The sequence below is a fragment of the Bufo gargarizans genome, chromosome 2, assembly GCF_014858855.1.
Source record: "Bufo gargarizans isolate SCDJY-AF-19 chromosome 2, ASM1485885v1, whole genome shotgun sequence".
NCBI classification, from domain to species: domain Eukaryota; kingdom Metazoa; phylum Chordata; class Amphibia; order Anura; family Bufonidae; genus Bufo; species Bufo gargarizans.
The window spans coordinates 144,080,210-144,095,967 of NC_058081.1; the positions used below are offsets into that span (position 1 = coordinate 144,080,210).

The 15,758-nt window shown below is 47.3% G+C and overlaps 1 protein-coding gene across 1 annotated transcript in view; it reads left to right on the plus strand.

Moving 5' to 3' along the window:
- Positions 1–2,876, plus strand: part of TP53BP1 (tumor protein p53 binding protein 1) — a 126,518-nt gene extending 123,642 nt beyond the window's left edge. Inside the window, 1 exon segment of the mRNA XM_044279559.1 lies at positions 2,499–2,876. Coding sequence (XP_044135494.1) covers positions 2,499–2,686 — 188 coding nt within the window. The 3' untranslated portion in view covers positions 2,687–2,876.
- The last annotated feature ends 12,882 nt before the right edge of the window (positions 2,877–15,758 follow it).

Genomic DNA, 15,758 nt, shown 5'->3' on the forward strand with positions numbered 1-15,758 from the left:
CCAAAGCGCCGGATGATAAATATAATAAATCCTTTATTGGAATGAGACAAATATAAAATACATATAAAAATGCGGGAGAACAAGAAAAAAGGGAAGCAGGGAGGAGAAAAAGAGCGTCACCCTGGTAGGACCACTCCGGTCTGGATAATAAAGTATGTGAAAGGTCAACGGGATGGAAAATATATAATGAGTAAATAACCTGCCCGCTGACACATCAGATTGTATGGTAGACAGGTGGGTCAAGAGAAGTAGCAGGGCCGAAAGACCCGGCTGGATATTAACACCCGGCCATGCAAAAGTCGAGCATAAAGATAGATGGATACATAAGTAACGGCCGGGGTAAATAATAGAGCGAGACCTCTTCTTGAACAGAACCAGGAGTGGACCGACCAGGGTGACGCTCTTTTTCTCCTCCCTGCTTCCCTTTTTTCTTGTTCCCCCGCATTTTTATATGTATTTTATATTTGTCTCATTCCAATAAAGGATTTATTATATTTATCATCTGGCGCTTTGGCTCCTTTTCTCTTGTTTTCTGAAATATACAGATGTAGCCATCCTTAAAGGGGTTGTCCGGGATTGGGGACATGGGTCTACATGTACAATGGTCCCCTAAATATTACATTCATGCCTGTCCTTCCCTTACCAGACATTTCTGATGGCCCTTTTTCACTTGACAAATTTTCAGCCGGAAGTGCAGTTTCTATCACAGTCAGTGACGTACCGGGTCCCTTTCTGCATAGTGAAGCCTCTCCTTCCGCTTCACAAGGAGCCCGGTGACGTCACCGTCAGCCTCTAATTATTCCAAGCGCATGGAGGGGCAGTAACTATGCGGCAACAGAAGCGCTAAGCCACGCCCCCTCACGCCGCGAAGCCACGCGCAGCGCTAAGCCACGCCCCTCGCCGAGCAGGGAGCATTCTTAGTAAGGAAGGAGGCGTTTAGCTGCGCTGGGACCCAGAAAGCATTGAGGCAGGAAGTTGCCGCACATAAACAGAAAGGTAAACAATCAGTGGGGGACTGTAGGAGCCCTGCTGAAGTGTAAAAATACCTAAAAACATCTGGGACGACCTTCAAACCGCTATTAATAGTGATTTAACTGGTTTTAAAAAAAAATCTTGATCCCGGACAACCCCTTTAACTTCCCTCTTTAATGGACATGTCCTTATGAGCACAGTCACATATGACTCTTATAAGTGTCCCAGATATTATTAGGCATAGCAGTGACATGACAAGGCCATATTCATGTAACCATACTGCTCCAACCCACCTAGCACATCCTTTATGCATATTTTCAGCCACTTTTGTTCTTCTTTATATGCTTCCACGGTGTGCACCAGTCATAAAGATGGCACAGAACAGTTTTTTCTGTCACTTTTATAAGCAAACTCCACTATATTGGGGAATGTATGCGTGTAAAATAAGATTACTTGCTTAAATGACCCCACACTGCCACTCTTATTCCCACTAGTCCCCCAGCACTCACATTGATTGTTCATGTGACTATTGCAGCCAGTCACTGGTGTCAGAAGTCACGTGCATGAAAGGCACACAATCTTGAAGGCCAGTGATCGGCAGGAGTGGTCACATGAATGATACAATGGCACGAGTGCTTCATGCGCATATATATATATATATATATATATATATATATATATATATATATATATATATATATATATATATATATATATATATATATATAATAATCATTTCTCAGAAAACCAGCAACTCCAGCAAAAAAAAAGTTTTTATAAAGTTTTTGAAACACTTTTTATTTGAGGGTCTCTGTAGAGTATGTTTTAACATTTGCGTCAGTAAATCTTTAGACGCATATGTAGAACAAAATGTTTTGGCCTCCATTGGGTCGGTATTTGCCAAAGGTCACAGCAGTCTGTTAATCCATACAAAGCCATCCGGTATAAACAGGTATACTGTGTTTTAGCTGCATATGGGGGATGGATGCTACTCAGTGACATTCATTAAACTAGCATTCCCACAAAAAAATGTATTCTCTGATCTGTTAGAAAGGTACATGTAATCTTCTCATCAGTGTCTGTATTTGTGAGTTATCCCCTCCCTTCGGATTCTCAGCTGTGTCATGTGTCCAGCAATCAGACTTTCCAATGGACACAGGATAGGAAGTCAGTTAAATTTTCTATTCATTCTTATGAGATTGACATTGAGGCTCCCATAGGAAGATCTAGAGAATCCTGTCCACACGTAAGCTGCTGTGTTATTTGGAAAGTCTGACACAGCTGCGCATCAGAAGGGAGGGGATAACTCACAAATCCAGACACTGATGAGATTACATTCACTACAGATTAGATCTGGTACCTTTCTAACAGGTCAAAGAAAAACATTTTTTGTGGGAGTGCTGCTTTAAATATATGCGCACACACAGTGTGAAAGAGCCCTGACATAATAAATACAAGACCAGTGTGACAGAATAAAGAAATTTTTATGGAATCTTAACCCACTCTGTTTGTCTCTTCTCTTCTAGATGTTGCTTTGGGCGTTTTTGATGTTGTTGTCACAGATCGATCATGTCCAGAATCCATCTTAAAATGTGCCCAAGCCCTGGCCCTTCCAGTAGTTTCTTCTGAGTGGATTATTCAGAGTCTTATCCACGGGGAGAAAGTTGGTTACAATAACCACCCTAAATACAAACATGATTATGTTCCCAGTTAAGAAGACCACACTACTCCCACTGCCCTTTTTATCAACTTCTTTATTTTTGCTGCTCTTTGCATTGTGCATACTGTGTTTTAGATAGTTTTAAATGTGTGTGTGGTTTTTCCCCACTGTTTGCATGTGTTTACTTGTACATAGTTTTAACTGCTGGACTTTTATGACAAAAATAAATGTTCAATCTACTTGTTTTAAACATGTTTTCTTCATGTCCATTTTATGTACTGTATATTTGTTATTAAATCACTCTTTACAAATCTCTATAGTGAGTATTCATAAGAAGAGGGTACAAAGTAGTAATGTGTCCTTCCCAGGCAAAGTACTGTCTTCATAGATTTGTGAGCAGTTTGATGTTGTGCTAGAAACTAGTGGAGCTTCAGCTTGACAAGAAACTTTGATATACAGGTCCTTCTAAAAAAAATTGCATATTGTTGATAAAGTTCATTATTTTCTGTAATGTACTGATAAACATTAGACTTTCATATATTTTAGATTCATTACACACCAACTGAAGTAGTTCAAGCCTTTTATTGTTTTAATATTGATGATTTTGGCATACAGCTCATGAAAACCCAAAATTCTAAAATATAAAAAAATTAGCATATTTCATCCGACCAATAAAAGAAAAGTGTTTTTAATACAAAAAAAGTCAACCTTCAAATAATTATGTTCAGTTATGCACTCAATACTTGGTCGGGAATCCTTTTGCAGAAATGACTGCTTCAATGCGGCGTGGCATGGAGGCAATCAGCCTGTGGCACTGCTGAGGTGTTATGGAGGCCCAGGATGCTTCGATAGCGGCCTTAAGCTCATCCAGAGTGTTGGGTCTTGCGTCTCTCAACTTTCTCTTCCCAATATCCCACAGATTCTCTATGGGGTTCAGGTCAGGAGAGTTGGCAGGCCAATTGAGCACAGTAATACCATGGTCAATAAACCATTTACCAGTGGTTTTGGCACTGTGAGCAGGTGCCAGGTCGTGCTGAAAAATGAAATCTTCATCTCCATAAAGCTTTTCAGCAGATGGAAGCATGAAGTGCTCCAAAATCTCCTGATAGCTAGCTGCATTGACCCTGCCCTTGATAAAACACAGTGGACCAACACCAGCAGCTGACATGGCACCCCAGACCATCACTGACTGTGGGTACTTGACACTGGACTTCAGGCATTTTGGCATTTCCCTCTCCCCAGTCTTCCTCCAGACTCTGGCACCTTGATTTCCGAATGACATGCAAAATTTGCTTTCATCCGAAAAAAGTACTTTGTAACACTGAGCAACAGTCCAGTGCTGCTTCTCTGTAGCCCAGGTCAGGCACTTCTGCCGCTGTTTCTGGTTCAAAAGTGGCTTGACCTGGGGAATGCGGCACCTGTAGCCCATTTCCTGCACACGCCTGTACACGGTGGCTCTGGATGTTTCTACTCCAGACTCAGTCCACTGCTTCCGCAGGTCCCCCAAGTTCTGGAATCGGTCCTTCTCCACAATCTTCCTCAGGGTCCGGTCACCTCTTCTCGTTGTGCAGCGTTTTCTGCCACACTTTTTCCTTCCCACAGACTTCCCACTGAGGTGCCTTGATACAGCACTCTGGGAACAGCCTATTCGTTCAGAAATTTCTTTCTGTGTCTTACCCTCTTGCTTGAGGGTGTCAATGTTGGCCTTCTGGACAGCAGTCAGGTCGGCAGTCTTACCCATGATTGTGGTTTTGAGTAATGAACCAGGCTGGGAGTTTTTAAAAGCCTCAGGAATCTTTTGCAGGTGTTTAGAGTTAATTAGTTGATTCAGATGATTAGGTTAATAGCTCGTTTAGAGAACCTTTTCATGATATGCTAATTTTTTTAGATAGGAATTTGGGGTTTTCATGAGCTGTATGCCAAAATCATCAATATTAAAACAATAAAAGGCTTGAACTACTTCAGTTGGTGTGTAATGAATCTAAAATATATGAAAGTCTAATGTTTATCAGTACATTACAGAAAATAATGAACTTTATCACAATATGCTAATTTTTTTAAAAGGACCTGTATACTTCTGATAATGTATGTCGGAGACAAGTTAGCATTTTATGCATCTGTGTCATTTGAGTTTCTACTATACTTTTCAGATCTTGTTACCATTTTTTCTGTTCAGTTTATCGAAAAACAGACTTTTAGTTGTCTTAACACCTTAAGGACCCTGCCATTTTTCACCTTAAGGACCCTGCCATTTTTCACCTTAAGGACCAGGCCATTTTCTGACATGTCACTTTACTGTATGTGTGATAACTTTAAAACGCTTAAACTTTTTCAGAGATTTTTTTTCTCAGCACATATTGTACTTCTTGGTAAATTTGAGTCAAAATATTTCATTTTTATTTATAGAAAAATACAAAATTTTAAAAATTGCTAATTTTTCCCAATTTTTGGTAAATTTCTATTTCTCTGCTTTAAAAACAGAGAGTGATACCTCCTAAAATAGTTATTACTTTACATTTCCCATATGTCTACTTCATGTTTGGATCATTTTGTAAATTATATTTTCTTTTTTGGGATGTTAGAAGGCTTAGAAGTTTAGAAGCAAATCTTGAAATTTTTCATGAAAATTTCCAAAACCCACTTTTTAAGGACCAGTTCAGGTCTGAAGTCACTTTGTGAGGCTTACATAATAGAAACCACCCATAAATGGCCCCATTTTAGAAAGTACACCTCTCAAGGTATTCAAAACTGATTTTACGAAGTTTAACCCTTTAGTTGTTCCACAAGAATTAAAGGAAAATGGAGATTAAATTTCTGAATTTCACTTTTTTGGCAGATTTTACATTTTAATCAATTTTTTTCAAGTAACCAAATAAGGGTTAACAGCCAAACAAAACAATATTTATTGCCCTGATTCTGTAGTTTATAGAAACACCCCATATGTGGTCTTAAACTGCTGTACGGGCACACGGCAGGGCGCAGAAGGAAAGGAACGCCATATGTTCTTTGGAGGGCAGATTTCACTGGGATAATTTTAAGTTGCCATGTCACATTTAAAGACCCCCTAGAGTAGGAACTCCCAAAAAATGACCCCATTTTGGAAACTACGTGATAAGGTGGCAGTTTTGTTGATACCATTTTAGGATACATATGATTTTTGGCTGCTCTATATTACACTTTGTGAGGCAAGGTAGCAAAAAATTGCTGTTTTGGCACAGTATTTTATTTTATTTACAGTGTTCATCTGACAGATTAGATCATGTGGTATTTTTATAGAGCAGGTTGTTACGGAAGCGACAATACCAAATATGACTAGTGTCTCGATATTCTGAAAGCCATAGATTTTTTTTGGGGGGGGGGGGGGGGGGCAACTGTCTTATGTAGGGGCTCATTATTTTCGGTATGAGATGACTGATACTATTTTAGGGTGCATATGACTTTTTGATCGCTTGGTATTACACTTTTTGTGATCTAAGGTGACAAAAAATTGCTTTTTTGACATTATAATAATAATTATTAATATATATATATATATATATATATATATATATATATATATATATTTTTTTTTTTTTACGGTGTTCATCTGAGGGGTTAGGTCAGGGATGTCAAACTCGTGGCCCTCCAGCTGTTGCAAAACTACAACTCCCATCATGCCTGGGAATACAACAGCTATCAGGGAATGATGGGAGTTGTAGTTTTGCAACATCTGGAGGGCCATGAGTTTGACATCCATGGGTTAGGTCATTTGGTATTTTTATAGAGCAAGTTGTTACAGGACGCGGCGATACCTCATGTCTACTTTTGTTTATTTAAAGGAACACTGTCTCCTGGATTTCACTTACTGAGCTATTAACATCACCACATCAGTCTCCATGATTTACGTTAAAATATACTAGTATTACTGCCCCGTGTCTTGTAATTTGTCTATAAAATCGCTTTTATTAATATGCTAATTACCTCAGTAAGTAGCCTAAGGGACTGTCCCTCAGGCCGTTGGCGCCCAGCACCGCCCCACAGCTAATTTATTCACTCCTCTTCGCCGACGTAATGTTTGTGCAGTGCCCGTAAACCCGCGCATGCACCCTGGATACACATGTCAGCGCCCGCACGGTGTCCTACCATCGGCCTCACAGAACTCATTGCACGTGTGCCAGCTTCGCTCGACCCGGAAAGGAAGAGTTCTGTGAGGCCGATGCCAGGACACCGGGCAGGCGCTGACGTGTATCCAGGGCGCATGCGGGGGATTATGGGCGCTGCACAAACATTACGTTGGCGAAGAGGAGTGAATAAATTAGCTGTGGGGCGGTGCTGGGCTCCAACTACCAGAGGGACAGCCCCTTGGGCACCTTATTGAGGTAATTAGCATATTAATAGACAAATTACAAGACACAGGGCAGTAATACTAGTATATTTTAATGTAAATCGTGGAGACTGATGTGGTGATGTTAATAGCTCAGTAAGTGAAATCCAGGTGACAGTGTCCCTTTTAAGTTTTACACAATAACCGCATAAAAAAAAATAATAATAATAAATCATGTTTTAGTGTCTCCATATTCTGAGAGCCCTAGTGTTTTTTTTTTTTTTGGGCGATTGTCTTAGGTAGGGTCTCATTTTTTTGCGGGATGAGATGACTGACTTTTGCGATTTTGAGGCGTGTATGACTTTTTGATCACTTGTTAAACTTTTTGTGATGTAAGGTGCAAAAAATGGCTTTTTTAGCACAGTTTTTATTAAAAAATGTTTATAGTGTTGACCAGACTGGGTGGACCATGTGATATTTGTATAGAGCAGGTTGTTACACACGCGGTGATACCTAATGTCTTTTTTATTTTTATATTTTTTTTATTCTATTTTTTACAATTTTAAATGTATATTTTTATGGGAAAGGGGCATTTTTTTATTTTTTTTTCACTTTTATTATAATATATATTTTTTTTAATGTCCCCACTATGGAACTTCAACATTACAGGGTCTGATACCTGTTTCAATGCAGCACAATACATCTGTATTGTACTGCATTGACTATCAGTGCGAGACCCAGCCTGGGGGCTGGGCCTTGTAGGCCTCCGTACATGCCAGGCCCAAGGCCTTAGAATGGCTTGGGGCTGCCATGGCAACCATTGAGTCCCCCGCCACCGCAGCGCGGAGAGGGAGCGCAAACCTCCCATATGCCGCAGTCAGCGCTGACCGCGGCACATGAGGGGTTAATCCATCGGCATTATCACCGATGCTGGTGGATGCAGCAGGGATCCGGCTGTCAGTAACAGCCATATCCGTGCTGCTGATTGCCGGACCGCATATGGCGGTTGAGGAAGGACCGCAGGACGAGACTGCTCTGTGTTGGTCCCATGTTCATATGAGCCCGCATTGCTGGAAAAAAGTTTTGATATATGCAAATAAGTTTCTAGGAGAAATGGGGGTGTTGCCATTACACATAGAGCTCTCTCTGCAACTGCCACGCCCCATGTACTTTGAAAGGGCCAGCCAGTAAAAACGTCATCATGCCTAGCCTGACTTCTCCTAATGTCAAAGTAAAGAAGGTGTAGCAGTTGCAGAGATGGCAGAGCCTCTAGGAATAAGGGCAATGCCACAGTTGCTCCTAGCAGCTCATTTGCATATATTAAAACATAATTTTTCTCAGGAATCTGGGCACATATGAACATGAGACCAACACTGATGGCTTCAGCTGCAAAGTGCACATGTATCAGGTCAGCCAATTTCATAGGTAAAAATATGTTGACAGATGCCCTTTAACCACCTGTTTTGCCCGAGTCCAGCTTGGGCAGTGGGAAAAGTACTTAGAGGACCTTTCACCGATCCTGACATTGTGAACTAAGTATACAGACATGGAGAGCGGTGCCCAGGGATCTCACTGCACTTACTATTATCCCTGGGCGCCGCTCCGTTCTCCCGCTATGCCCTCCGGTATCTTCGGTCACTAAGTTATAGTAGGCAGAGATTTCGTTCACTAAGTTATAGTAGGCAGAGTCTGCCCTTATTCTGCTGTAGCGCTGGCCAATCGCATCGCAGAGCTCACAGCCTGGGAGAAGGTAACCTCCCAGGCTGTGAGCTCTGCGCTGCGATTGGCCAGCGCTACAGCAGAACAAGGGCAGACTCTGCCTACTATAACTTAGGGACCGAAGATACCGGAGGGCATAGCGGGAAAACGGAGCGGCGCCCAGGGATAATAGAAAGTGCAGTGAATTGTATTAACACCGCCTTACACAACTGAGAAGCAGAGACGCGATTACGCCTCGCCCACGAGGCCTCCACCACCCTGGTGGAATGAGCGGTAACCTCAGTCGGGGGAACCCTGCCACGAGCGCGATATGCCTCAGCAATAGCCGACTTAATCCACCGAGCCACAGTGACCTTAGAGGCCGCTAGACCCTTACAAGGCCCCTCGGGAATCGCGAAGAGGGAGTCCGAACGGCAGAAGGGGGCCGTAACCGACGGGTACACCCTCAGTGCCCTGACAACGTCCAGGGAATGGAGTGCAAGCTCCTTGGAATTTGCCGGAGAGGGACAAAGGGAAGGCAGGACAAGATCCTCATTAAGGTGAAAGGCGGAGACCATCCTTGGGCAAAAAGGACAGGACCGGGCTGAGCACCACCTTATCCATATGAAAGACCAGAAAGGGCTCTCGACAGGAAAGAGCAGCCAATTCCGACACCCGCCGGATAGAGGTGATGGCCACCAGAAAGACCACCTTCCAGGTGAGAAAGGTCAACAAAACCTCCCTCAGCGGCTCAAAGGGAGCCACCTGAAAGGCGAGCAATACTAGGTTGAGATCCCAGGGGTGCAGGGGAGGAACATATGGGGGAACCGAATGCGCCACCCCCTGTAGGAAGGTCTTCACAGGTCTCAGAAGAGCCAGAGACCGCTGAAAGAAAATGGCCAGAGCGGAGATCTGACCCTTAAGGGAACTCAGGGGCATCCCCATCTCCAGGCCCGACTGGAGGAAGAAGAGGACCACCGGAATAGAGAAACGAAGAGGAAAAACATCCTGCGTCTTGCAGAAGGAAAGAAAAGCCTTCCAGGTATGGTAGTAAATTTTGGAAGAGGTAGGCTTCCTAGCCCGGATCATAGTTCTCACAATGGCGTCCGAGAAGCCCCTCTTCTTCAGGATGGCGGTTTCAACAGCCACGCCGTTAAACGAGGCGGCTGTAAATTCGGGTGAAAGAGCGGCCCTTGAGACAGCAGATCCTTCCTGAGAGGGAGAGGCCACGGGACGTCCGTCAGCATTCGAAAGACCTCCGAGAACCAGGCGTGGCGAGGCTAATCGGGAGCGATGAGGATGGTTGGGATCCTTTCTGCCTCGATCTTGCGAAGAACCCTTGGGAGCAGAGGCAGTGGAGGAAAGACGTAAAGGAGGGAAAAGTCTTGCCACAAAGACACCAACGCGTCCACCCCGTATGCCTCCGGATCCCGAGCTCGGGCCAGGAACGTGGGAACCTTGCTGTTGAGTCTGGGCGCCATCAGGTCCACGTCCGGGTGGCCCCAACATAGGCAGAGGTCCTCGAAAACTGCTGGATGCAGGGACCACTCGCCCGGATCCACCTTGTGGCGGCTGAGGAAATCGGCCGTCCAGTTGTCTATTCCCGGGATGTACACTGCCGACAACACTGGAACATGCGCCTCCGCCCACCGGAGGATCCCTTCCACCTCCTGCATCACCTTCCTGCTGCGGGTCCCGCCTTGGTGGTTGATGTAGGCCACCGCGGTGGCATTGTCCGACTGGACCCGCTGCGGGAGACCTGCCAGGAGAGGGGTCCAATGGGAGAGGGAAAGGAAAACAGCCCTGAGCTCCAGAATGTTGATCGGAAGGTGGGACTCCGCCACCGACCAAACTCCCTGAACCATACGGGACTGGAGAACAGCGCCCCAGCCGAGGAGACTGGCGTCTGTGGGGACGACCGTCCAGGAGATCAGGAGGAAGGACCTCCCTGAGGACAGGTTCTGGGGAGACAGCCACCAAGGGAGTGCCGACCGGACCCGAGGAGGCAGGACGAACCCGAGAGTCCAGACCACGTGACGTCCTGTCCCAAAAGGACAGGATGGCCAGCTGTAGAGGCTGGGTGTGAAATTGGGCATAGGGAACTGCCTTGAAGGAGGCCACCATAAGGCCAAAAACCTGCATGCATTCCCGGAGGGAGAGATGCCGGGAGTGCAGGAGGCGGGACACAGAGTCCTGGATCCGAGAGGTCTTGGATTCCGGGAGGAATACTCGAGCGGCCACAGTGTCCAGAAACATTCCCAGAAAGGTCACCCTCTGGGACAGCTGGAGAGGGGACTTTGGGAAGTTGATCAGCCAGCTGCAGAGTCTGGACAGTGATCCTGACACTGTCCTCGGCCTGAGAGAGAGAGGGAGCCTTTATCAGGATGTCGTCTAGGGATATGCCCCTGGCGCGGAGAAGCGCCAAGATCGGTGCCAAGATCTTTGTAAAGACTCGCGGGGCCGTCGCCAGCCCGAAGGGAAGGGCGACGAACTGGTAATGACGGCCACCAACAGCGAAGCGGAGGAACCTGCGGTGAGACTCCGCGATAGGGACATGCAGGTAAGCGTCCTGGATGTCCACTGACACGAGGAACTCTCCTGGAAGAAGAGAAGCAACGACGGAGCGCAGTGATTCCATTTGGAACCTCCGCAGCCTCAGGGACTTGTTTAGCAGTTTTAGGTCCAGGATCGGACGGACCGATCCCTTCTTCTTCGGAACAACGAACAGATTGGAATAAAAACCTGTGCCCTGTTCCTCTGGGGGAACTAGGGAAATCACTCCCCTGGATAGAAGGGAAGAGACAGCCTGTAAGAGGGCCGAGGCCCGGACCGGATCCCCCGGAACGCGGGAAAGGAAGAACCGTTCCGGGGGCCTGGAAGCGAATTCTATTTTGTAACCAGAAGTTACAATCTCAAGGGCCCAGGTGTCCTGGATGTGTGCTCTCCAAACCTGCTGGAAGGAGAGCAGCCGGCCCCCCACCGCAAGAGGTGGGGACGCCCCTTCAGGCAGAGGGCTGCTTGGGGGTTGCGGGGCGAGCGGACTGGGCTTGTGGTCGCCAGGAGGGTTGGGGCTTAAAGGAGGGCTTCTTACGGGAATCCTGCGTTCCACCGGAGGAGGGGACCGTGGTGGATCTGAAAGAGGAGAAGCGACGAAAGGACTGGCTTCTGGAACCTGAAGATCTAGGCCTAAAGACGCGCTTTGACTTAGACTGGGGCAGATGGGTGCGTTTGCCCCCTGTAGCGTCCGAGATCATCTCGTCCAGCTTAGCACCGAACAGCCTGGAGCCCGCAAAGGGGAGGTTAGTGAGGGAACGCTTGGAGGAGGCGTCCGCATCCCATACCTTCAACCAAATCTCCCTGCGCTGTGTGATGGACAGGGCCGAGACACGCGCAAAGAGAGTGCTAATGTTCCAAGGAAGCTTCACAAAGGAATTTTGTGGCCTGAGACATCTGGAGAAGAAAGTTCAGGGTGTCCTCGGAGGCGTTCTGCTCCGCGAGGTCCTGATGGTGTCGCTGTAACCATTCAGATAGCGCTCTAGCGACCCAAGCAGAGGACCAAGCCGTAAGCCCGTTCCTGCCAGAGTAAAGATGGCTTTGGATAAGGAATCCAAACGCCTGTCAACTAAGTCCTGCAGAGACAGGACAGGGAGAGCCGTGTTCTTGGCTAGTCTGGCCACAGGCGGGTCTACCTTGGGAGGAGAAGACCATTGTTCTGCCATTTCCGGCGGAAAAGGATAAAGAGTATCCATCCGTCTAGTGGCAGAAAAACGGTGGTTAGGGCGGTCCCAGGCCTTAGAGAGGACCTTGGAAAATTCGCCATGGATGGGGAAGAAAACCGCCTCCGGTTTTCTGGAATGGAACAGAGGGAACTCCTGATTACTGGTGGAGGGAGATTCCCCTTGAAGATTGAAGGTGTCACGCACTGCCGCCACTAAGTCAGCCACCATAGTGGAGAGCTTAGGCGAGGGTTCCAGCTGAGAGTCTTCGTCCGAGATGGACCGTTCCCCTTCAGACCTCTGATCCCTGTGGTGAGGGGGAGAGGCAGAGTCATCCGAGGGAGGATGCTGCTGCGTACGCTGCCTCTTAATAGACGAGCCTTCTCTGTGGGAACCACTGTGAGGTGGAGTGGTGTGCGCCACAGAATTAGTAACCGCCATGCGCTCAATGAAGGCCATGGCGGTGCGTGAAAATTGCACTAAGTCAGCGGACGCCCTAGACATGGCGGATGCCCAGGCAGGTTCCGCAGGCTCCGAAGGGGCGGCGGGGGGGGACTGGGCTGAGGAGGAGGAGGAGGGGGTGGAGGGCGACCCTGTCCAGGGGCAAGGCAGGAGTCACAGGAGCCAGAGACCGACAGTGGCAGAAAACAGACCGGGCAGGCGTCCATAGGGACCTGAGGTGCAGTTTTGGCAGATTTTTGGGGGGCCCCTGGCTTTGGCATGATGGCAGTATTCCCAGTACACTGGGAAAGAAACGCTAAAGAGTAGTGTCTCCAACGGCAATTGCAGCACAAAATTGTCCTACTGCGATTCAGGAGGAGCAGCAGAGAGCCGGAGGATGCAGGAGGATTCCAGCCGCGTGGGGAGAGGAGAGCTGAGGCAGAACAGCAGCGCCGGAAGAGAGAGAGAGAGATAGGCTCCACCCCAAATCGCGGCCGAAATGGCGCGAAATCTGCGCGTGCGAGGGAAGTTCGAAATGCATCCCCCGGACACCCCGAAAAAAGGGGGGCATAAGGCACAAAAGCGGGGAAGAGCCAAAGACTGCCAAACCCTAATGCGGAGGCCCCCCGGTCCAGAAAGCATCCGGACAGGTAGGAGGGATCCTGCCTCTGTGCACTGCAAGGGAGCCCTGCACTAAGAAATTACTCCCCTGAGAGAGCCCTCCGACAGGATCACCCACCACTCAGTTCACCCAAGCATAGCCCACCAATGACACATAGGGAGACATGGGGGGGGGGGGGGGAGAGAGAGAGACAGGTCAGGTCAGGTATAAAGCCTATACTTATCTGTCTCCAGTAGTCTTCACCCCTCACTTCCAACACCAGCAGGGTTCACCTCTTCAGTCATCTGGCACAAGGAGTGGCAGTGATCTGGATGGAGGGCAGGTGACCCTGGAGCTGGTAGGCCACCAGAGCTGCAGGTCGAGCCCGGTTCCACTTGTCTGCTTGGGGGATAGGAGGTAGCCGGCGACGTCCGTTTGACCCCGGCACTCGCTCCACAGAGAGACCAGGGACGCGCATGCGACTCTGTGTCTCTAATAGAAAAAATAAAAAAAAGTATAGAAAGTGTCAACCTCCTTCACAGACACTAAGCAAAGACAGAGGTCCTACTAGTGGAGCCTGGGGGTATAGCCTGTGGGGAGGAGCTCTCTTTTGTTATTTGCATAGTGTCCCTCCTAGTAATGGCCTAGGCTATACCCATTGTCTGTGTCCCCCAATGGAATGTACGAGAAATAATTTTTATCACACAGTGAACACCGTAAAAACAATCCACAAAATAATGTAAATTTTTTTTTCTTTCCCCCTAAAAATAAAATGATAAAAGCTATTTAATACACTATATATACACCCCAAAATGGTTCCTAAAACTAAACCCGCAAAATAAAATAAAACATTTAGAAGAAAAAATGTAAGCGTTATGACTGCTGGAACACAAAAGTGGAAAGGCTCTTAAGGCTAAAATCAATGTCACTAAGGGGTTAAAAATGCAAGTGTGTCCCCTGAGTAGTGTGCCAACAGGATTTACTGCACACATTAAAAATCTACAATAAAGTCCAGTCTCAGTAGCCAAGAGTCTGGTCAATACAATCTTCACCCTGATCCTCCTTCCTCCCACCATGGAGAGTCTTGCCAAACAAGTGAACCCACACTCGGATATTCCAAGGAGCTCTTTTCAGCGCCATTCCTTCATTTGGGCCTCTTGACAAGCCCACTCGAAGAGGAACATCAGATCTTGTGCCCTAATTCCCAAACTCTTGAAGATTCACAGTCAGAAGAAGATGACGGTGGGAAACGGCAATTAGTGTTCCATTAGGTGGTGGATGATGATGATGATGAGACACAGTTGCCAATAAGTCAACGGCAATTAGTGTCTCCAGAGGTTGAGGATGAGACACAGTTGTCAATAACTGAGGTTGTTAGGTCAACAAATCAGGAGGATGAGCAGGGTGAGGAAGAGGAGGTGGTGGACGATGAAGTCATTGACCCAACCTGGGAAGGTGGCAAGCCAAGCAAAGACAGCAGTACAGAGAGGGAGGGATCCGCAGCACCGCAACAGGCTAGAAGAGGCAGTGTGGTGGCAAAAGGGAGAAGGCAGGCCACACAAAACAGGCCCGCAACTGGTCCCCGGAGCACATTCTTGTAGATATCTCCCTTGCCAAAAGGTAGGTGTTCCGCAGTTTGCCGCTTTTTTTTTTTTTAGTAAAGTGCGGACAAATTGTAATTTGCAACTTTTGCCATACAAAAATGAGCAGGGGCGTAAACTCTAGTAACCTCACCACCACCAGCATGATCTGCAACATGACATCAAAGCACCGTAATAGGTGGGCCGAACGCCTGGGTCCACAATCTGTGTCTGCGGGTCACACCACTGCCTCCTCTTCCCCTGTATTACGTGCTGGCCAATCCCCTGTCGAAGGCGCAGGCCCGGATGCTTCCCGCCCGGCACCTGGACCTTCACAAGCACCATCAGTGACCACATCCACTTCTGTGTCCCAGCGCGGCGTACAAATGTCCTTACCCCAGGCATTTGAACACAAGTGCAAATACCCACCCACAGGCCATAGCACTAAATGAGCAACTTTCCAAATTACTGGCCCTGGAAATGTTGCCATTCAGGCTTGTGGACAACGGATGTTGGTGGCCGTCCCCAGCCGCCACTATTTTTCACGGTGTGCCATGCCCGCCTTACACCACCATGTGTCCCGTAACATCAACCGTGCCCTGACCAATGCAGTTACTGGGAAGGTCTACTTAACCGCTGACACATGGACAAGTGCTTGAGGCAAGGGATGCTACATTTCTCTGACAGCACACTGGGTGAACGTTGTGGAGGCCGGGAGCGAGTTGTACCCTGGGATGTCACAGGTGCTACCGACGCCAAGGATTGCAGGCCCTGATTCCATCAGGGT